The 27,606-nt window shown below is 37.1% G+C and overlaps 1 protein-coding gene across 1 annotated transcript in view; it reads left to right on the forward strand.

The window, feature by feature from the left end:
- Window positions 1-27,606, forward strand: part of htr4 (5-hydroxytryptamine receptor 4) — an 89,802-nt gene that overhangs the window by 55,223 nt on the left and 6,973 nt on the right. Inside the window, exon 7 of the mRNA XM_028459519.1 lies at window positions 2,477-2,543. Within this exon, the coding sequence (XP_028315320.1) occupies window positions 2,477-2,540 (64 nt within the window). The 3' untranslated portion in view covers window positions 2,541-2,543. The remainder of the gene's footprint in view (window positions 1-2,476; window positions 2,544-27,606) is intronic.

Consider the following 27,606-nt stretch of genomic DNA (forward strand, 5'->3'; position numbering starts at 1 on the left):
GCCAGCATTGACCAGAAGTGTTTTAGGAATTCATCAGGGAACCCATCTGGACCTGGTGCTTTGCCTGTTGACATGCTATCCAAAGCATTTTGTAATTCTTGTAAGGTTAATGGTGAGTCTAAGGTGGTTTTCTGCTCTATGGTGAGCTGTGGTAGGTTTAAGTTATTGAGGAAGGTTTTAATATCTTCAGGGTCAGGGTTTAAGTTTGATGAGTATAAGTTTTAATAATAATCATGAAAAACCTTATTAATGTCCTGAGGTAAGTTTAAAGTTTGAGTCCTGTTAATGAGCACTTTTATTACAATTTTCTTTAAGGAACTTTTTAACCTTTTATTTATTTGTGTATTTATGAGTATGTGAATGGAATGTATGGCTCACTGTCTGCTATTGGGTACTTGAATTTCCCCTTCTGAGGATTGATAAAGTACCTATCTATCTATCTATGTATCTATCTATGTATCTATCTATCTATCTATCTATCTATCTATCTTTAAGACAAGCCTGGAGTTTTAATAACTGATGAGTTTCATCTGATTTCATTGAGAGATAAAGCTGTGTATCATCTGCATAGTAATAGAAATGTATATTATGTTCTCTGATAATGTTACCTAGTGGAAGCATATATAATGTAAAGAGTATTGGTCCTAAAACTGAACCTTGTGGAACTCCATGATTAACTCTGGCTGAGGACAGATTATTAACATGAACAAAGTGGTTCTGTCTGATTGGTAGGATTTAAACCCAAAAACACTTTCCAGTCTCTGCAGCAGTAGATGATGATCCACTGTATCAAAGGCTGCACTGAGATCTAAGATCACCAGAACTGAGACCAACCCTCTGTCTGAGGCTAAGAGGAGATCATTGGTTACTGTTACTAAGACAGTCTCTGTGCTGTGATTGGCTCTAAAGCCAGACTGAAAGCTCTCTATAAATTGTTCCTATGAAGGTGATCACATAGTTGACCTGTGATGACTTTTTCAAGAATTTTGTAAACAAAAGGTAGATTAGATATTGATCTATAATTGGATCAATGGTTGTTTTTTAAGGAGAGGTTTGATTACAGTGGTTTTAAAGGCCTGTGGTTCATAACCTGTTACTATAGATGTATTAATGTAGTTCATCATATTAGTGCTGATTAGTGGAAGAACATCTTTAAATAGTGGAGTTGGGATTGGATCTAAAATCAAAATGAATCAAAAGAGGAAAGCCATGGAGTCATGGTAGCTAGTTAGCCGTCTGGAAACAAGCCAGGGCCTGATCAGCCACGACTGGGTCATCTAGAGTTTAGCGCGCCTTGTTCTTGTTTGAACACTGCACATGCACACATATCAGTAGCTCTGCAATTGGTTTAAAAGTGTAGAGAAAATGTAAGAAGCCATATGATTGGCTGAAAGCAAATACACCTGATTGGCTGCTTAATCTGTCAATCAGTTTGATCAGCCAATGGTGACGTTCGTTGACCTGCGACGTCAGGACAGAGGTTTCACAGCACAGAAGCAGTTTGTAAATACACATTCAGCGATTCACATTATCTGTAGATTTATATTACGTGTGTGCCTCAAAATAATATTTGTGAAGTAGAGCGTGTGCATTTCAGATTTTGTATTACAAGTTTGCATAAAGTATATATTTGCGAAACAGGTCGTGTGCATTTGTGAATCTGAAATACAACTGTGAAACGAAGCATGTGCATTCGTAAAACCCTTGCAATAATGCCTTCATTATGATACTGTTATGATTCCATAAAACTCCTCCCAAGCGTTTCACTTATGATTTTGTATTTTCTGTATTTACCATTATTATTTTTTTAACTTGTGTAATTGTTTTAACAACTGTAAAGTCTTTTAGAGTTTTTGAAAAGCACCAATAAATAAAATATATTAATATTATTAGTATTGATGGGACGAGGTTCACCATTCACTAACCAGGTCCATGATTATTTTTATAAAGCCATTATTTTAATTACATTTAACAGGTTGATAAGTGAAACAGCACTGATCAGCTGATTGATCACTGTTTGAAAAGCAGGAAAAACCTGCATTTTCAGCTTGTGTGCAGCATTAGCTTTAGCAGCATTAGCTTTAGTAGCTAACACGGCACTTTCTACCTTGGAGATTGACACCATGTTTCCACAAAAAATCTTACAAGGAATCAGAGTTTATACTTCTTGACCTTTGACCTCATGTGCAAAAACTGAATGAGATTTCCAAGATCATGTTAAAGGCTTATTGAACAGAATAAATGAAACACATTGGAAAACTTAAAAAAAAAAAAAAAACCTTAATAACTTAATAAATCTAATAAAAACAAATCACGTATCAGAGTTTTTTTTATTTTTGATTTTGGACCGATATTTAATATCTACGTTAGGAAACACTTAATTATTATTAATAGATCAAACACACACACATCCTGTTCCTTTCATCCTTTTTGCTTTCCTTGCTCTCCATTTCTCCTTGTCCTCCCGTCTCTCCAGTGGCTGCTCCTCTGTCTCCAAGTTCCTGCTCTGGTTCTGCAACACCAGACCAGTGCCTGTGTAACAAGTGAGTGTTCTAACACACACACACACACACACACACACACACACACACACACACACACACACACACACACACACACACACACACACACACACACACACACTACCTATTTTAAAATGTTTGTCAGACTTTAAACGTGAGGTCAAATTTAGATAAAACTGTTAAAAGCCACAGATTGAAATCACACAAAGTTCACAGCAGGAAACAAAGACAGGCTTTTACTTTTCCTCTAAACCTCACTGACTTTATTTATTTACGTTAATAAACTCACGTACTGATTTCATCATTATTCTCTTTATTTACTATAATGTTTTGTGTCTTTGTTGTTAATTTGTGTATTTTTTTCTCTCATTCACTGTGTTTTTTTTGTTTGTTTCTGGTGACATTTTGTGCGTTTACTTTTGTGTGCTTCTTAAAATGAGGTGTTTTAAAATCCACTCACATTATTGTAGTAATTCTGTTTATTTTTAAACCTGATTTTCCAACTGATTCTTGCTGATACAAATGTATCTGAGCTTTTAATTGGATCGACGATTTTGATTGGATAAGTGAAATCAAAGAGTTTAAAAGATATAAAAAGTGAAATCAAAGAGTTTAAAAGATATAAAAAGTGAAATCAAAGAGTTTAAAAGATATAAAAAGTGAAATCAAAGCTCAGTAGATTTTATTGATTCTTCTCACCGATGCTGTCCAGCAGGTGATGATGCGTTCAGGGAAATCTGTGTGATTGGGCGTTAGTCGATCAAAGACTTTGTGTGTATTCAGTCCATGTTGTTATCTGTGGGCGGAGCTTACTAGTGTTGTGTTCAAGACCACACTATCCGAGACCAAGACTTGTCCGAGACCAGAATGCACCGAGACCAAGACAAGACCATAAACATAATTTTTTTCAATTTAAAAAAAATATATAAATAAATAAAATGATGACAAGGTTCAACAGTTAAATAACATCTCTCTTTAATTTTAGTTTATTTTAAATACATTTGATGGACAAAAAAGGTGCCTGTAAAAAATTAACTAAAATATTAAAACTACTACTGATAAATTCACAATTATTCTACATATTTGAAAACAATATTTCTATGTCAGCTGAATGTACAGCAAGTGTTTAAAAGTATTTCTACCAATAAATAATGATTCTGATTCTTTGAGTTGTTCAGGTTTAACACGTCACAGATTTAATAAGATCATTTTTTAGTTTGAAAAAGCCTTTACAGGTTATTTTATTAATTCACTTAGTGATATAGTTTAATTTAGTTACTGTAATATAACTAGAATATTTAATTAACAAAGGTTTCCAACTGTAACTGTAAAAGTAAACTTTCTGAAATAAAACTACAAACTAAGTTGTCATCAGTGTAAAAAACATAGATCTACAGGTAGATGTGAAACTAAATAAAACAAACTCTGGAACAGTCATGTGACAAATTAATCAATAGTTATTGTTGAGAATTATTATTATTATTCTGATACAGTGGAAACAGAAACTATAAAAATAATTATATTATGAACCTGTTTATATTGTGGAGAACATATTATAGACATAAATGTAATTAGAGTCTAAAGACACAAAAAACACCACTTTATAAATAAAATAGACTAATATTAAAACTCTTTACAGTTATTTGACTCATTCTGTGATAGTGTAACTCTGTGGTGATGACTCACTGGTGACGACATAATCCAAGATGGCAGCGGCCTGGACTACAGCTGATATTATGTAATAAAGCCTTAAAATACATGAATATAATGAAAAGAGTGAATGGACAGAGACATAAACATTAGACTTATTAAACAACACACAGACTTATTAAACACACACAGACTTATTAAACACACACAGACTTATTAAACACACACAACTTTATAAACACACACACAGACTTATTAAACCACACACAGACTTATTAAAACACGCACAGACTTTATTAAACACACACAGACTTATTAAACACACACAGACTTATTAACACACACAGACTTATTAAACACACACACAGACTTATTAAACACACACACACACACTTATTAAACACACACACAGACTTATTAAACACACAGACTTATTAAACACACAGACTTATTAAACACACAGACTTATTAAACACACACACTTATTAAACACACACAGACTTATTAAACACGCACAGACTTATTAAACACACACTGACTTATTAAACACACAGACTTATTAAACACACAGACTTATTAAACACACACACTTATTAAACACACAGACTTATTAAACACACACACTTATTAAACACACACAGACTTATTAAACACAGACTTATTAACACACGACTTATTAAACACACACACTTATTAAACACACAGACTATTAAACCACACACTTTTAACACACACAGACTTATTAAACACACAGACTATTAACACACACTGACTTATTAAACACACACACTTATTAACACACACAGACTTATAAACACACACAGACTTATTAACACACACAGAACTTATTAACACACACAGACTTATGAACACACACTGGACTTATTAAACACACACACTTATTAAACACACAGACTTATTAAACACACACTTCTTATTAAACACACAGACTATTAAAAACACACCACAGACTTATTAACACGCAACAGACTTATTAAACACACACAGACTTATTAAACACACACACACTTATTAAACACACACACTTATTAAACACACACAGACTTATTAAACACACACACTTCTTATTAAACACACAGACTTATTAAACACACACACTTATTAAACACACACACACAGACTTATTAAACACACACAGACTTATTAAACACACATTCGGACTTATTAAACACACACACACTTATTAAACACACACACACAGACTTATTAAACACACACACACTTATTAAACACACACACTTATTAAACACACACAGACTTATTAAACACACACACACTTATTAAACACACCACACTTATTAAACCACACCCACTTATTAAACACACACAGACTATTAAACACACACACTTATTAACACCCACACAACTTATTAAACACACACAGACTGTATTAAACACACACACTTATTAAACACACAGACTTATTAAACACACACACTTATTAACACACAGACTTTTAAACACACACACTTATTAAACACACACAGACTTATTAACACACACACTTATTAAACACACACAGACTTATTAAACACACACAGACTTATTAAACACACAGACTATTAAACACACCAGACGTATTAAACACACACAGATTTATTAAAACACCACACAGACTTATTAAACACACACTGACTATTAAACACACAACTTTAAACACCACACACTTATTAAACACACACAGACTTATTAAACACACAGACTTATTAACACACACAGACTGATTAACACACACACAAGACTTATTAACACAAACACACACTTATTAAACACACCAACTTATTAAACACACACACACTATTAACACCACAGACTATTAAACACACACAGACTTATTAAACACACACACACTTATTACACACACAGACTTATTAACACACACACAGAACTTATTAAACACACACAGACTTATTAACACACACAGACTTATTAAACCACACACACTTATTAAACACACACAGACTTATTAAACACACACACAGACTTATTAAACACACACACAGACTTATTAAACACACACACAGACTTATTAAACACACACACACACTTATTAAACACACACACACACATATTAAACACACACACAGACTTATAAAACACACAGACATTAAACACACACACAGACTTATTAAACACACACTGACTTATTAAACACACACATACTTATTAAACACACACAGACTTATTAAACACACACACAGACTTATTAAACACACAGACTTATTAAACACACACCTTATTAACACACCACACTTATTAAACACACCACAGACTTATTAAACACACACCACTTATTAAACACACAGACTTATTAAACACACACAGAGTTTTAAACAACCACAGACTTTTTAAACACACACACTGACTTATTAAACACACACTTATTAAACCACACACTTATTAAACACCACAGAGACTTTTAAACACACACACCACTTATTAAACAACACAGACTTATTAAACAACACACACTTATTAAACACACACACAGCTTATTAAACACACACACCACTTATTAAACACCACATACTTATTAAACACCACGACTTATTAAACACCACAGAGTTATTAAACACACACCGACTTATTAAACACACACACACTTATTAAACACACACAGACTTATAACACACCCACCTTATTAAACACACACGACTTTAAACACACACACAGACGTTATAAACACACACACACGTATTAAACACACACAGACTTATTAAACACACACACAGAGACTTATTACACACACCACACTTATTAAACCACACAGAACTTATAACACACACCACAGACTTATTAAACACACACACACCTTATTAAACCACACAGACTTATAACCACACACACACTTATTAAACAACACACAGACTTATAAACACACACAGACTTATTAACACACACACTTATTAAACACACACACAGACTTATTAAACACACACACACCTATTAACACACAACTATTAACACACACACAGACTTATTAAACACACACACACTTTTAAACACACACAGACTTATTAAACACACACAGACTTATTAAACACACACACACACTTTTAACACACACACACACTTATTAAACACACACAGACTTATTAAACACACACAGACTTATTAAACACACACACAGACTTATTAAACACACACAGACTTATTAACACACACAACACTTTATTAACACACACAGACTTATTAAAAAAGCACACACTTTTAAACACACACAGACTTATTAAACACACACACCACTTATTAACACACAGACTTATTAAAACACACCAACAGACTTATTAAACACACACACAGACTTATTAAACACACACACACATTTAACACACACACAGACTTATTAAACACACACACAGACTTATTAAACACACACAGACTTATTAAACACACACAGACTTATTAAACACACACACAGACTTATTAAACACACACAGACTTATTAAACACACACACACTTATTAACACCACACAGACTTATTAACACACACACACTTTAAACACACACACACCTATTAAACACACACACACTGACTTATTAAACACACACAGACTTATTAAACACACACACACTTATTAAACACACACACAGACTTATTAAACACACACACAGACTTATTAAACACACACACACTTATTAAACACCACACACTTATTAAACACCACACAACTTATTAAACACACACCACTTATTAAACACACACACAGACTTATTAAACACACAGACTTATTAACCACAGACACAGACTTATTAAACCACACAGACTTATAAACACACACACACTTATTAAACACACACTGACTTATTAAACACACAACAGACTATTAAACACCCACACTTATTAACACACACAGACTTATTAACACACCAGACTTATTAAACACCCACACTTATTAAACCACACAGACTTATTAAACCACACAAAACACTTATTAAACACACACACACCTTATTAGAACACACACACACACTTTTAAACCACACACTGCACTAATTAACACACACACACTTATTAAACACACACACACACACACACACACTTATTAAACACACACACTGACTTATTAACACACACACCATTTATTAACACACACACAGACTTATTAAACACACACACACTTATTAAACCACACTGACTTAGTAAACACACACTAGCTTATTAAACACACACACACTATTAAACACACACACACTTTTAACACACACACACTTATTAACACACACACACACTTATTAAACACACACACAGACTTATTAAAACACACACACTTATTAAACACACACAGACTTATTAAACACCACTGACTTATTAAACACACACACACTTATTAAACACAACACCCTTATTAAACACACACACACACTATTAAACAACACACAGACTTATTAAACACACAGACTTATTAACACAACACTGACTTATTAAACACACACACACTTATTAACACACACAACAACTTATTAAACAACACAGACTTATTAACCACAACACAGACTTATTAAACACAACACGACTTATTAAACACACACACACATATTAAACACACACACACTTATAAACACACACACTTAATTACACACACACACAGACTTATTAAACACACACACACTTATTAAACACACACAGACTTATTAAACACACAGACTTATTAAACACACACAGACTTATTACACACACACACACTTATTAAACACACACACACTTATTAAACACACACAGACTTATTAAACACATACACAGACTTATTAAACACACACACACTTATTAAACACACACAGACTTATTAAACCACCACAGGACTTAAACACACACAGACTTATTAAACACACACTGCTTATTAACACACACAGACTTATTAAACACACACACACTTATTAAACACACACACACTTATTAACACACACTGACTTATTAAACACACACAGACTTATTAAACACACACACACTTATTAAACACACACACACACATACACACACACTGACTTATTACACACACACAGACTTATTACACACACACACACTTATTAAACACCACAGACTTATTAACACACACACACTTATTAAACACACACAGACTATTAACACACACTGACTTATTAAACACCACACAGACTTATTAAACACCACACACTTATTAAACACACACCAACACACTTATTAAACACACACACAGATTATTAACACACACACAGACTTATTAAACCACACACAGACTTATTAAACACACCAACACTATTAAACACACACAGACTTATTAAACACACACGACTTTAAACACACACACACTTATTAAACACACACACACTATTAAACACACACTGACTTTTAACACACCAGACTTATTAACAACACACATACTTATTAAACACACACCCCACTTATTAAACACCACACAGACTTATTAAACACACACGACTTATTAAACACACACACACTTATTAAACACACACACAGACTTAGTAAACACACACCACACTTATTAACACACACACACTTATTAAACACACACTGACTTATTAAACCACACATACTTATTAAACACACACAGACTTATTAAACACACTGGACTTATTAAACACACAAGACTTATTAAACACAAACACACACTTATTAAACACACACAGACTTATTAAACACACACAGACTTATTAAACCAAACACAGACTTTATAACACACACACACACTTATTAAACACACCACTGACTTCTTAAACCACACAGACTTAAACACACACAGACTTATTAAACACAACACAGACTTATTAACACACACAGACTTATTAAACACAAACACAGACTTATTAAACACACCCAGACATTAAAACCAACACGACTTATTAAAACACACACAGACTTATTAAACACACCCACTATTACACACACACAGACTTATTAACACAACAAGACTTATAAACACACACAACACTTATTAAACCACACAACAGACCTTATTAAACACACACACTTATAAACACACACAGAAGACACTTATTAAACACACACACTTATTAAACACACACAGACTTATTAAACACACACACACTTATTAAACCACACACATGACTTATTAAACACACACAACTTATTAACCACCACAGACTTATTAAACAACACCAGACGTATTATTAACACACACAAGTTATAAACACACACATACTTATAAACACACACAGACTTATTAACACACACAGACTTATTAAACCCACACTGACTTATTAACACAACACACTTATTAAACACCACAGACTTATTAAACCACATTCGGACTTATTAAACACACACACACTTATTAAACACACACACAGACTTATTAAACACACACACACTATTAACACACACACTTATTAAACACACACACTTATTAACACACACACACTTTTAAACACACAGACTTATTAAACACAACACACACACATTATTAAACACACACACTTATTAACACACACAGACTTATTAAACACACACACACTATTAAACAACACACAGACTTAAAACACCACAGACTTATTAAACACACACACAGACGTATTAAACACACCACACTTATTAACACACACAGACTTATTAAACCACACACACTTATTAAACACACACACACTTATTAACACACACACTTATTAAACACACACACTTATTAACACACAGACTTTTAAACACAGACTTATTAAACACACACAGACTTATTAAACACACACAACTTATTAAACACACACACTTATTAAACACACAGACTTATTAAACACACCACTTATTAAACACACACAGACTATTACACAACACATACTTATTAAACACACACACACAACTTATTAACACACACACAGACTTATTAACACACCACACTTATTAACACACACAGACTATTAAACACACCTGACTTATTAAACACACACAGACTTATTAAACCACACACACTTATTAACCACACAGACTTATTAAACCACACACAGACCTTATTAAACACACAGACTTATTAAACACACACTGACTTATTAAACACACAGACTTATTAAACACACAGACTTATTAAACACACACACAGACTTATTAAACACACACACATATAAAACACACACACAGACTTATTAAACACACACACAGACTTATTAAACACACACTGACTTATTAAACACACAGACTTATTAAACACACACTCACTTATTAAAACACACACGACTTATTAAACCACCAAGACTTATTAAACACGCACAGACTTATTAACCACACACCAGACTTATTAAACACACACACACTTATTAACACACACAACTTATTAAACACACACACACTTATTAACACACACAGACTTATTAAACACACACAGACTTATAAACACCCCACACACTTATAAACACACACAACTTCTTAAACACACACAAGACTTATTAAACACAACAGACTTATTAAACCACACAGACTTATTAAACACACACCTTATTAAACACACACAGTAGTAACACACACAGACTTATTAAACACACACAGACTTATTAACACCTACACAGACTTATTAAACACAACACACACTTATTAAACACACACACACTTATTAACACACACACAGACTTATTAAACACCACAGACTTATTAAAACACACACACAGACTTATTGAAACACACACTGACTTATTAAACACAACAGACTTATTAAACACACACAGACTTATTAAACCCCACACAGACTTATTAAACACCACAGACTTATTAAACAACACACACTTATTAAACACACACACACTTATTAAACACACACACAACTTATGAAACACACACACACTTATTAACACACACAGACTATTAACCACACCTCAGAGTTATTAAACCACACACAGAACTTATTCACACCACACTTATTAAAAACACACAGTACTATTAAACACACACACTATTAAACACACAAGAGCTTATTAAACACACACACACACACACACAGACTTATTAAACACACACACACTTATTAAACACACACACACAGACTTATTAAACACACACAGACTTATTAAACACACAGACTTATTAAACACACACAGAGTTATTAAACACACACAGACTATTAAAACACACCACACACTTATTAAACCACACACAGACTTATTAAACACACACACTTATAAACCAACACAGACTTATTAAACACACACAGACTTAGTAACAACAACACACAGACTTATTAAACACACACACAGTATTAAACACACACACACAGACTTATTAAACACACACACAGACTTATTAAACACACACACTCACTTATTAAACACACAGACTTATTAACACACACACACTTTAAACACACACACAGACTTATTAAACACACACACAGACTTATTAAACACACACTGACTTATTAAACACACAGACTTATTAAACACACACCACACTTATTAAACACACACACACTTATTAAACACACAGACTTATTAAAACACACAGAATTATTAAACACACACAGACTTATTAAACACCACACTTATTAAACAACACAGACTTATTAAACACACCCAACTTATTAAACACACACAGACTTATCAACACACCAGACTTATTAAACACACACACACTTATTAAACACACACAGACTTAACACACACACACACATATTACACACACAGACTTATTAAACACACACAGACTTATTAAACACACACAGACTTATTAAACACACACAGACTTATTACACACACACAGACTTATTAAAACACCACAGACTTATTAACACACACAGACGTATTAAACACACCACAACACATTTATTAAACACACACACACTATTAACACACACAGCACTTATTAAACCACACACAGACTTATTAAACACACACAGACTTTTAACACACACACAGACTTTTAAACACACACGACTTACTTATTAACACACACAGACTTATTAAACACCCACAGACTTATTAAACACACACACAGACTTATTAAACACACACAGACTTATTAAACACACCCACACTTATTAAACACACACAGACCTATTAAACACACACACAGACTTATTAAACACACACACTTATTAACACACACAGACTTATTAAACACACACAGACTTATTAAACACACACAGACTTATTAAACACACACACACTTATTAAACACACACAGACTTATTAAACACACACACTTATTAAACACAACACAGAGACTTATTAAAACACACACTTAGTAAACACACAACAGACTTATTAAACAACACACACGACTTAACACACACACAGACTTATTAAACACACACACTTATTAACACACACAGACTTATTCACACACAGACGTATTAAACACACAGACTTATTAAACACACACAGACTTATTAAACACACAACACACTTTAAACACACCAGACTTATTAAACACACACACACTTATTAAACACACACAGACTTATTAAACACACAGACTTATTAAACACACACACAGACTTATTAAACACACACACAGACTTATTAAACACACACAGACTTATTAAACACACACACACACATTAAACACACACACACTTATTAAACACACACAGACTTATTAAACACACACAGACTTATTACACACACACACACTTATTAAACACACACACAGACTTATTAAACACACACACTTATTAAACACACACACACTTATTAAACACACACAGACTTATTAAACACACACACTTATTAAACACACACTGACTTATTAAACACACACAGACTTATTAAACACACACACACTTATTAAACACACACGACTTATTAAACACACACTTAAACACACACAGACTTATTAAACACCCACACACACTTATTAAAACACACACAGACTTATTAAACACCCACAGACTTATTAAACACACACACACTTATTAAACACACACTTATTAAACACACACACAGACTTATTAAACACACACACAGACTTATTAACACACACAGACTTATTAAACACACACACAGACTTATTAAACACACACACACTTATTAAACACACACACAGACTTATTAAACACACACACACTTATTAAACACACACACACCTTATTAACACACACACAATAAACACACACAGACTTATTAAACACACACACCTTATTAAACACACACACAGACTTATTAAACACCACACACTATTAAACACACACCGCCTTATTAAAACACACACCACCTTATTAAACACACACTGACTTATTAAACACACACAGACTTATTAAACACACACACACTTATTAACACACACACAGACTTATTAAACACACAGACTTATTAAACACACACACACTTATTAAACACACACTGACTTATTAAACACACACAGACTTATTAAACACACACACACTTATTAAACACACACACAGACTTATTAAACACACAGACTTATTAAACACACACACTTATTAAACACACACACAGACTTATTAAACACACACACACTTATTAAACACACACACTTATTAAACACACACACACACTTATAAACACACACACAGACTTATAACACACACACACACACTTATTAAACACACACACACACTTATTAAACACACACACAGACTTATTAAACACACACACACTTATTAAACACACACACAGACTTATTAAACACACACACACACTTATTAAACACACACTGACTTATTAAACACACACAGACTTATTAACCACACACACTTATTAAACACACACACACTTATTAAACACACACACACTTATTAAACACACACACACAGACTTATTAAACACACACACACTTATAACACACACAGACTTATTAAACACACACACTTATTAAACACACACACTTATTAAACACACACACACTTATTAAACACACACACACTTATAAACACACACAGACTTATTAAACACACACAGACTTATTAAACACACACTGACTTATTAAACACACACACACTTATTAAACACACACACAGACTTATTAAACACACACACACTTATTAAACACACACACAGACTTATTAACCACACACACTTATTAAACACACACACTTATTAAACACACACACTTATGAAAACAACACACTTATTAAACACACACACAGACTTATTAAACACACAACACTTATTAAACACACAGACTTATTAAACACACACAGACTTATAAACACACACCGACTTATTAAACACACCCACTTATTAACACACACGAGTTATTAAACACACACAGACTTATTAACCACACCAGACTTATTAAACACACACAACTTATTAAACACACACAGACTTATTAACCATACACAGACTTATTAAACACCAGACTTATTAAACACAACAGACTTATTAAACACACACTGACTTATTAACACACTTACACACGACTATTAAACACACACACACTTATTAAACCACACACACACGACTATTAAAACACACACAGACTTATTAAACACACACACCGACTATATAAACACAACACAACTTAATTAAAACACACACACACACACTTATTAAACACACACACTGACTTATTAAACACACACTTATTAAACACACACAGACTTATTAAACACACACACACTTATTAAACACACACACAGACTTATTAAACACACACACCCTTATTAAACACACACACACTTATTAAACACACACACAGACTATTAAACACACACACAACTTATTACAAACAAACGGACTGATGTAAACACACACAGACTATTAAACACACCACAGACTTATTAAACACACACACAGACTTATTAACCACACACGACTTATTAAACACACACACCTTATTAAACACACAACACGACTTATTAAACCACACAGACTTATTAAACCACACACACTTATTAAACACACACACACTTATTAAACACACACACACACTTATTCACACCAACCTGACTTATAAACCACACAGACTTATTAACACACACACACTTATTAAACACACACACTTATTAAACACAACACACATACTTATTAAACACACACGACTTATTAAACCACACACACTTAGTTAAACCACACACACAGACTATTAAAACACACACACTTATTAAACACACACTCTGACTTATTAAACACACACAGACTTATTAAACACAACAACACAGACTTATTAAACACACACTGACTTAGTAAACACACACAGACTATTAAACACAAACACAAGACTTAATTAAACACACACAGACTTATTAAACACACTGACTTAAACACACAACACACCCACAGACTTATTAAACACACACAGACTTATTAAACACAACAACAGACTTATTAACACACACAGACTTATTAAACCAAACACAGACTTATTAAACACACATAGACTTAATAAGACACACACACACACTTATTAACACAACCACACTTATTAAACACACACAGACTTAGTAACACACACACACTTATTAACCCACACACAGAACTTATTAAACACACCACACACACTTTTAACACACACATGACTTATTAAACACACACGAACTTATTAAACACCACAGACTTATTAAACACCACAGACTTATTTAAACACACACACACTTATTAAACCACACACAGAGACTTATTAACACACACACTTATTAAACACACACAACTTATTAAACACACACACACAGACTATTACACACACACACACTTATTAAACACACAGACGTATTAAACACACACTGACTTATTAAACCACACGCACAGACTTATTAAACACACACCACTTATGAAACACACACACAACTTATTAAACACACACAGACTTATTAAACAACACACACAGACTTTAAACACCACAGACTTATTTAAACACACCAACACTATTAAACACACACACAGACTTATTAAACACACACAGACTTATTAAACACCACACACCACTTATTAAACACACACACACACTTATTAAACACACACACACACTTATTACACACACTGACTTATTAAACACACACAACTTATTAACACACACACACACTTATTAAACACACACGGACGTTATTAAACACACACGACTTATTAAACACACAGACTTAAACACACACACACTTATTAAACACACACACACTTATTAAACACACACACACACACATATAACACACACTGACTTATTAAACACACACACACACACACACACACACTTATTAAACACACACACAGACTTATTAAACACACACACAGACTTATTAAACACAACACCACTTATAAACACACACACACTTATTAACACAACACCCACTTATTAAACACACACACACATATTAAACACACACACACTTATTAAACACACACACACTTATTAAACACACACACACTTATTAAACACACACACACTTATTAAACACACACACTTATTAAACACACACACACTTATTAAACACACACACACTTATTAAACACACACAGACTTATAAACACACACACACTTATTCACACACAGACTTAATTAACACACACACACTTATGAAACACACACACACACTTATTAAACACACACTGACCTCAGTAAACACAGTAAATAGAACAGGCTTCACCGCTCGGCTGGCACTAGGACCAAACTGACACCGTAGTCAGACACGTATGAGTGTCACACACGTCACTCAGTCACATTAAGGAAGGTTGTGGTCATTATAACAGGGTGGATTAAATAATGAATAAAGGATTGTTTTATCCAGTTCTTCTCTGTGTTATTATCACATTATAAAAAAGATTAAAAATAGCAGGAATTAGTGCTGGTCTACAACGGTCTTGACAGAAAATCCCGAGTCTGTACCAAGTCACAATGCTTCAGAGTCTGAGACGAGACCAAGACCTTTAAAATTTGGTCTCAAGACCAAGACCGGTCTGGACCACCACAACACTAGAGTTTACCAATACATGTCAGGTCAGATAATGACAGGATTGACACCAGATAAACTGATCACCAGTTCAGCTAATACACCATCATCTAAACCTGTCGTGTGTGTGTGTCTGTGTGTGCGCAACTGATGATGTTGATTAGAGATTAAAGGCAGTGTAATCATGTTGACACACACACTGCGTTTTCACGGCAGGTAATTACACAAAAACAATAGTTTTTTAATCTTCATTTTCAATAAAAGTCTAAAATAAATAATGAAAGCTCAGTTCAGCCTCAGATACACACACACACACACACACACACACACATTCCCAGAACCACAGAGCAGATGATGTTCAAACATGAAACTTTATCCGACGACAGGAACGCTGATTTGTTATTACTGAAACCTGCTGACTCAGCTGGTTTGTGAGCACTTTCCACTCGTGGCTGTTGTTTCCGTTGTGAGTTTGTGTCAGTCAGAAACCTGAGCAGTTTGTTCCAAACATGCAGACGTTTACACACTCTAATCAAAGCCTGTAGAAAACCACTGGAAACATGTTATGGTTTTATATTCTAAACAACAGGATGGAGGTCATTGATTGGACGAACAAACAGCAACAGGAAGCAGAAGAGACCAATGACTGGAAAGGACAGAAAGTCAACAGAGCTAAAGTATTAGCTTAGTTAGCTATAGTAAGTCATGCACCTGGCCCCTGGACCACCAGTTGCGGTCATCACAGGTTGTTGAATAGTCACATGTCGCCTGCATATAATTTTTTTTATATTAATGATGTTGTGTAAAATAGTTCAATAAGAAATATTGCTCCACGGCTAATTAAAGAGTGATTTTTCTAAGTAACTCTTTCAGTTCCAGCCGTTTTTGAGCATTTTGACTGATTTTAAAGACCCACAGAATATTTTCTACTATGAATATCTGAAATCACCAGATTCTGAAAGATTGAAGCCTCAACTTTCATCAAAAAAAAATTGTTTCTGGCTCGTTTCATTCTTTTGTAATCAGCTGTTGAATAGAGCAAGTTTTACACAAATCTTCAGTTTCAGAGCAAAAAGCTGAGAAAAAAGCCTTTTTCTAAAAAAAAACATCAGTGACTTTAAAGCTATTTTTTTGCTTTAGTGACAACTCTAACATCTGAACATTGTTTCCTCATATAAAACAAAAAAACACTGAGACAGGGCTTTTGATGATAAAACTATTATTATTGTTCTGATACACACGGTGTGTATAATGTTTTGGACCCAGATGCACGACACAGAGACAGAGTTAACAGTGAACAAGTGATTTAATTTACAAGTGATGTGAATGTGCAGAGTCTTTCCTTCTTCAGTGAGCGGTGAGGTGAGTGGAGATCCCCGTCACAATCCTGAAGTCCCAAAACATGTGAGGTGAGTGTGGAGCAGAAGAGTAGCAGGCAGGCAGGAGGTGAGCATCGCTGAATGCTGTAGAATAAGGAGACACGAGGAGGTGAGAACAAAGACCATGGGGAAGAATACTTTCACTGAGAGCCGAGATCTGAGAGTTCGATACCACTGGGGTAGATAATAATCCGGCACTGAGTGGAGGTAGAGTCTGGTCTTTATGCACTGGAGGTTGATGAGCTGATGAGGAGAACCTGGCTGCCACACCTGCCGCTGATTGCAGGAAACCACAGAGGAGGACACATCGGAGGAGCAGACAAAAACAAACACACACAAGTGGGATGGCACTGCACAGAACTAACCATAACAGTACCCCCCCCCAACGACCGCCTCCAGGCGGTCCACCAGGCTTACCCGGGTTAGCACGGTAAAAGTCCCGGATGAGGGACGCATCCAGAATGAGGGCTCTGGAGATCCAACACCTCTCCTCAAGGCCGTACCCCACCCAGTCCACCAAATACTGGAAGCCACGCCCCCTGCGACGAACACCCATAATCTTCCTCACTGTAAAGGCAGGATGGCCGTCGATGTGCCGGGGGGGCGGAGGGGCGACGGCAGGAGGGCTCAAGTCACTGGAGGACACCGGCTTGAGTTGTGACACATGGAACGTGGGATGAATCCTGAGGGCAGGAGGAAGTCTGAGGCGGACAGCAGAGGGGTTAATGACCTCTACAATCTCATACGGGCCAATAAACCGAGGAGCCAGCTTCTTGGAAGCCACATTCAGTGGAATGTCTTTTGAGCTCAACCAAACCTTCTGCCCTGGGATGTAGGCAGGTGCAGGAACTCTGCGGCGGTCCGCCAGTCTCTGGTTGCGCTCTCTGGTCCACAAAAGAGCCGCCCGAGCCTCATTCCAGACCCTACGGATCCGCCGAAGGTGAGCTTGCACAGAGGGAACGGCTATGTCCTCTTCCTGAATGGGAAACACCGGGGGCACGTAACCCAAGGAACATTGGAAAGGTGCCATACCTGTGGCCGAGGATGTGAGGGAGTTGTGGGCGTACTCCACCCATTCCAGGTGTTGGTTCCAGGAAGTTGGTTTCCGGGCACAGACACATCGGAGGGCCGCCTCCAGATCCTGGTTGGTTCTCTCCGTCTGACCGTTAGTTTGGGGGTGGTAACCTGACGACAAACTCACAGTTGCCCCCAGTGCCCGACAAAACGCTTTCCAGACCTGAGAAGTGAACTGTGGTCCCCGATCAGAAACAATATCCAAAGGAATCCCATGCAGACGGAAAACGTGCACAGTCAACAGTTCAGCAGTCTCTGTGGCCGATGGCAGTTTAGGTAGTGCAACAAAATGGGCAGCCTTAGAGAAATGATCAACAAAGGTGAGTACAACAGTTTTACGTTCAGAGGGAGGCAAGTCTGTTATGAAATCCAGAGCAATGTGAGACCATGGACGGCCAGGCACTGGGAGCGGACGGAGGAGCCCCACAGGGGGGCGGTGAGAGGCTTTACCACGGGAACACACTGTGCAGGCTAGCACAAACTCTTTGACGTCCGAACTCATAGTAGGCCACCAGAAGTGCCTCTTAAGCAGGTCCAAGTTTTGAGACACCACTGGATGGCAGGCAAACCTCGATGAGTGACCCCACTGGAGAACCTGGGAACGGACAGATTCTGGTACAAAGAGACAGTTAGGAGGACCCCCACCTGGATCGGGGTGTGTATCTTGAGCTGATCTCACCACCGACTCAATCTCCCAGGTGACAGCAGCCACCAGGCACGACGAAGGGAGAATAGTGTCAGGGTTGCTAGGGGTCCCATTACCAGCGGCAAACTGTCTAGACAGAGCGTCCGGTTTAATGTTCTTGCTACCTGGTCTGTAGGTGACCGTGAACTGGAAGCGGGTAAAAAACAAAGCCCACCAGGATTGTCTCGAGTTTAGTCTTTTTGCTGTCTGAATGTAAGATAGGTTCTTATGATTCGACCAAACCACAAATGGTGTCTCCACTCCCTCCAACCAGTGCCGCCATTCCTCCAGAGCTAACTTAACTGCCAGTAGTTCCCGATTACCAACGTCATAGTTACGTTCTGCTGGGGACAGTTTGCGGGAGAAGAAGGCACATGGATGTAGTTTATGGTCCCCTGGTGATCTTTGGGACAAGACCGCGCCCACCCCTACGTCTGATGCATCCACCTCCACAATAAATTGGCACTTGGGATCGGGTTGAATGAGGATGGGTGCCGACGAGAACCTCTCCTTGAGGCCCAGAAAAGCCTCCTCGGCCCCTGGAGACCAAGCAAAGGGAATGGAGAGTGAGGTAAGTCTAGTGAGGGGTGCTACAACCTGACTGTAGTTCCTGATGAAACGTCGGTAAAAGTTGGCGAATCCTAGGAACCATTGTAGCTGTTTGCGAGAAGTCGGTGTGTTCCTTTCCATGACAGCCTTGATTTTCGCCAGATCAGTCTTCACCTGCCCGCTCTCTAGAATGTATCCCAAAAAAGACACAGAAGATGAGTGGAATTCACATTTCTCCGCCTTCACAAACAGTTTGTTCTCCAGTAGTCTCTGTGGAACCTTGCGGACATGGACAATGTGTTCCTCGAGACTGTGCGAGAAAATCAGGATGTCACCCAAATACACAAAGACTGACTGATTCAACAGATTCCTGAGAACATCATTCACCAACGCCTGGAAAATGGCTGGAGGATTGGTTAACCCAAATGGCATGACCAGGTACTCGAAATGTCCGATTGGTGTTTTAAAGGCAGTTTTCCATTCGTCCCCCTCCCGAATGCGAACAAGGTGGTAGGCGTTACGGAGATCCAGTTTGGTGAACACTGTCGCCCCATGGAGGGGTTCAAAGGCAGAACTGATGAGTGGTAACGGATACTTGTTCTTGACGGTTATTTGGTTAAGGCCCCTGTAATCGATGCATGGTCTTAACGATTTGTCCTTCTTGCCAACAAAGAAAAAACCTGCACCGAGTGGAGACGACGAAGGTCGGATAATGCCCGAGTTAAGAGACTCTGTGATGTAAGTCTCCATAGCCTGACGTTCAGGTGCCGATTTGTCGATACAGCTGACTCGTAGGCAGAGGGGCACCAGAGGGGCTCGCCGAGCTAACTCACTATCTAAAAAATTAGAATCTGCTCCTGAATCCACAATGGCTAGCAGGGTTAGGGGTTTACCCTCAACAAAAATACTGACCTCTAAATTGAGGCGTCTACGGGGAGAACTAAGAACAGCGGTTTTACTCACCAGCACCCCGACTGCAACTGGTGAGCTAAGAGGAGGGGCAGCTCGGGTCGACGGAGTAGGAGCAGGTGGCTGGACTACCTTTAATTGTGTCTCTACCCTGCTGAGGCTTGTGGAAATCACTTGTAATGCCTCCATGAGTCCGCGAAGAGTCTGATCGTGTTGACCGAGCAACGCACCTTGAGAGGAGAGGGCATCACGCAGAGAGCTGTTGTTGGCCGGTGTCTCTGAAACGGCTGGGTCCATGGTGGCCGGATTATTCTGTTGTGATACACACGGTGTGTATAATGTTTTGGACCCAGATGCACGACACAGAGACAGAGTTAACAGTGAACAGGTGATTTAATTTACAAGTGATGTGAATGTGCCGAGTCTTTCCTTCTTCAGTGAGCGGTGAGGTGAGTGGAGATCCCCGTCACAATCCTGAAGTCCCAAAACATGTGAGGTGAGTGTGGAGCAGAAGAGTAGCAGGCAGGAGGTGAGCATCGCTGAATGCGGTAGAATAAGGAGACACGAGGAGGTGAGAACAAAGACCAAGGGAAGAATACTTTCACTGAGAGCCGAGATCTGAGAGTTCGATACCACTGGGGTAGATAATAATCCGGCACTGAGTGGAGGTAGAGTCTGGTCTTTATGCACTGGAGGTTGATGAGCTGATGAGGAGAACCTGGCTGCCACACCTGCCGCTGATTACAGGAAACCACAGAGGAGGACAGACAAAAACAAACACAAACAAGTGGGAGGGCACTGCACAGAACTAACCATAACAATTATTTATCTATCTGGGTCAGAGTTGAATGTATTTCTTACTGTATTTTGGCATTCCTCCAACTTTCTCTCCCGTCAGTCTGCACACACGTAACTTCCTCTTCCTCCCGGACATACAGAGTGTCACTACTTACCCCGTTTTTTGTGGTTTTATCTCACAATCGTCACACTATCCATGAGTTCCACACATGCTCTGGTCCAGTGTGCGCTGCTGGGAACGTCAACTCTCTGTACGTAGCGCCATTTTGTGTCTCATAAATGCCTTTCCTCGCTCCCTCTGAGCTCTGCTCAGCATGGATGATCTCTCATCCAAAGGTGCTGCTACCTCCTACATGTCACCTATTATTTAGCTATCTGACTCACAGGCTGGGGGTATTTTGTATTTTGTTTAAATGTGTTGTGTTTAAACGTGTGTGTTTAAACGTGTTTAAATGTCCTGACGATGACATCAGAGCGAGCGTTTGCTGCAGATTTCAGCGCCATTTTCAGAGCTATCAGTGAGAACAATGTCCTAGCTCTCTGAATGGTCCTAATGTCTGCAGTCAGTGGAGCAGCAAAGAGAGACTAAGCTAGTTAGCAGAGGATAAGCTAGTTACCTGAGACTAAGCTAGTTAGCAGAGGATCAGCTAGTTACCTGAGGCTAAGCTAGTTAGCAGAGGATTAGCTAGTTACCTGCTTTATTGAACAGGCAGACGAACCACAGATGGTAATCATAACCCAGGGTGACCATGGATCAGGTGGTTGAGTTGGTTTACTAATCTAGAGGTTGTGGGTTTGATCCCATTCTACGCCTGTCTACAGTGATGTCCCGGAAAAAAAAAAGTAGTAGGCTAAAAAAAAGTAAAAAGCTAAAACTTGCGGTGAAAAATCACTGCGGCAATGCCGTTGTTGCGCGCCACTGGGGGGTTGAGGAGCATGCCCCCCCCCCACCGGAAAATGTAGCAAAAATGCTGCTATATGGTGGCTTTTGGTGCATTATATTAGTGTAATTGTGGCTTTTCTTCTGTCTATTTTGTAGCACTTTTCTTAGCATGATATAATTTCTCACCTAGTTTTTGTTTGCATGATGCATTTACCAGTTGAAATCTGGTGTCCATGGTAACGATGACAAAGAACTTATAGTATAGCAGTAGTATGGGTGCTTGGTCTCTTAGTAGTACTCTGTAGAATGCTGTCTGGTACTGGAACATATCTTCATGATTTACATCATTTTCGTGTGGTTTGCTTGTAGTTGGTTTTGGTTATGTATATTTCACATTAATATTTATATTAATACATCTAACACAAGCATATTTTAATGAAGCACAAAAGTTGATCATGGATGTTTAAAGTCCGTGTAAAGCAGAAACAAATTTGTGTCATGAGTTTGGGTTACACTTTATAATAATTATCATCTATAAAGGGTAAATAATGGTAAATAGTTAATTAACCTTTAGTTCAGTCAGGACCGCTATATTCAAAATCAATGTGCATTAGGATTTATATAGCTGCTTTGAGCGCTTTACATGGAAATGCATGCAATCGTATATTGGGGGTATGGGTCTGTTCTGGGACCTCCTTGCCCATTCCACGAGCTTACGTGGAAAGCCGGAGGTAGGGAGAGCACTCCTCCCTGACCTTCCCTGAGCCCCGGCTAAAGGCTAAAGCAAGGAGAGCGGTTAGCAGAAACCCCCTGGAACAGATCAAAGCATATGTTAATGACAAAAATGACACCCAGTTAGTTGGATACATACTGACCTGGAGGAGTTGGGGTGGAGGTGGGTTGCGAGATGCTTGCTGAGAAGGTAAAAGGCAGCTGTCGTGGTTTAAGTAGTGCTTCCTGTATGCTTTGACCAATAGGGAGCCAATCTTTGCTGTTGATTGATTGGAGGTGTGGCTGGCTTGATGTCCGCGGCCAGCCTGAACTAACGCTATTGTCAATTTAATAGTTATTTACTGTTTACAAACAATGAAATGATAGTTAATAATGTTTTTTTAATGATTTGTAATGCTATAATTGATGTTGTAGGATGATAAGGGTAGTTAATAACGGGTTATATGAATGAGAATATTAATTATGATTATTAATATTAGCTCAACGAATTACTGGGTGCCACCTCTTAAAAAGAGGAAATATGTCTAAGTTTTTCTTTAGACTAAACAAAGTATTAAATCAGGGAAGTGAATTCTAACAGCAAATCTACACCATCATCACAGCTTTAATGAATCAGAGGAATCAAAGATTACGTTTAACCTTTTATTTGCATAATCCAGTAAGAAACGAGAACAATGCAGTGATTAAACCATGATGAAATGCATTTCTAAGCTAATAAAAGTGAGGATTACATGTAGTTGTAAAATCAAAGAATTAAATCATAACAAAGAGGGAAGACAGACAAACATACTGTATATGTGGTGTATTGTGAGTGGAGTGTAAGTATGGGGTTGTATTGTAGTTTAAGTGAGTCAGTTCTGCTGGTCCATTGTTCACTGGTCCATACCTTGAGATGTGGTCTGGTTGGACCTGGAGACGTTCTGGGTTTGCAGGAACAACGTCCGTGTAGCAGTATAGCTGTGCTGGCGTGAGTTCTGTTTTGTTAAATAGCAGGGTTTCTATTGGCCGATCCACAACCTCTTCTGGGATGATCGCAGCCGGTTTCAGACTAAGAGGGACCACGGTTTGGTCCACGATTCAGATGTTGGAAGGTCGGCTTTCAGGCACGTTCTTTTGCGTCTTAGGCTTTCACTGCGAGCAAGGTTCTTAAAAAGTCTAACTGATGCAACTACAAATAAAATAAAAATGAAATGAAAGACTGGAAACATGAGGGAACACGTGTGAGCTTGAACGCCCGCGTCCAAAACTAAAGTTTCGGGCAGCGCGTCTTTTTAAAAGAATTTGGAGACGCCTTTTGGAGGAGGCGTCTTGGTTGATCATTGTGAGATCATATCGATGATTGGTCAATGTCTCTGCTTTCAGCTTGTGGGTGTGTCTCAAGTGTGGGCGTGTAGTGGAATGACATAGACAACAGAGGGAGTTCCTAAACATAGAAGAATGTCTAATAATTAATTCCACATATTTCAAAACATCTTTTCAACATCATATCTTAATATATCATCTATAATGAAACAGTTAGATACCAGACACAGCTGAAAAATACCATAGTTAGTACTTTATAAACCTGAATGTCTAAATTCATGTTAAGGAATTTTCTTTAACATATGGTTAACATTCAGTACCTTGAACTAAGGTTTGTGATGTTTTCTAGTATTTCAAGCACCTTTTAACTGATAAACATTTTAAAATAACATTCTGTTGGTTATTGAATTACATGAAAAGAGTGGCATATGACAGACAATATTTGCAATTTCAATTTCTGCAGGACCGTACCAATAATCCTGTCTTTTGTGACTGTTCAAACAAGTACATGTTCTTTGTTCTCATTTGAGCAGGAGAGCTAGTGTTATTCCAACATCCTGTGTGACCAGTGGTTTGGGTTCTGGAGGTGACAACATCTGCAGGGGGGCGGAGCCCAGAGTTTGAAAACTTAGCATGTAAACATTGACTGATTGTTTCCTTTTGATCGTAATGTAGCAGAGAGGTGATATAGGAGGAAAACTGTTCTTGGATTCTTCTGTTCCTTTGTTCGGACAGGAAGAGGGAGAAGATCCTCCTGTGGGGCAAGTTTGCATTTCACAGTAGGAGACAGACCTTCTGACTCCATTGACTGGTGAAACTAGTGTCGTAGGTCAAAGATCAACTTGGAGGATTTGGTTCCCTACAATGTTATATGAACAGTTTATTAATGCACACATTATTACATATTATACACTTTATAAAGTGTTTAATAATTAACAAAGGATTAGTAAACCTTGATTATGTTTTATAAAACATCTACAAACATTACAGACACATGGACCAGATATTTGTTAATGGTTTATAAATGTTTTATAAAGTATCTATTATCATTATTTGGATGTTATTATAGAGTTGGAACTGAAGATTATAATCCCTTACTAATGCTTTATAAAGCATCTATAAACATGTTTTAGATAGATAATTCATACTTTACTCATAATTAATAATTGTTTTATAAACCGTCTACAATCATTATCTGGATGTTATTATAAAGTTGGAACCGATGTTTATAATACTTTGTAATAAATGGTGTGAAGAGCATTCATAAACATTAGTTGAATTGATCGTTATAAAACTTTAACAGTTGCTTTATACATGGTTTATAAA

Source organism: Gouania willdenowi, chromosome 10, assembly GCF_900634775.1.
Source record: "Gouania willdenowi chromosome 10, fGouWil2.1, whole genome shotgun sequence".
NCBI classification, from domain to species: Eukaryota; Metazoa; Chordata; class Actinopteri; order Blenniiformes; family Gobiesocidae; genus Gouania; species Gouania willdenowi.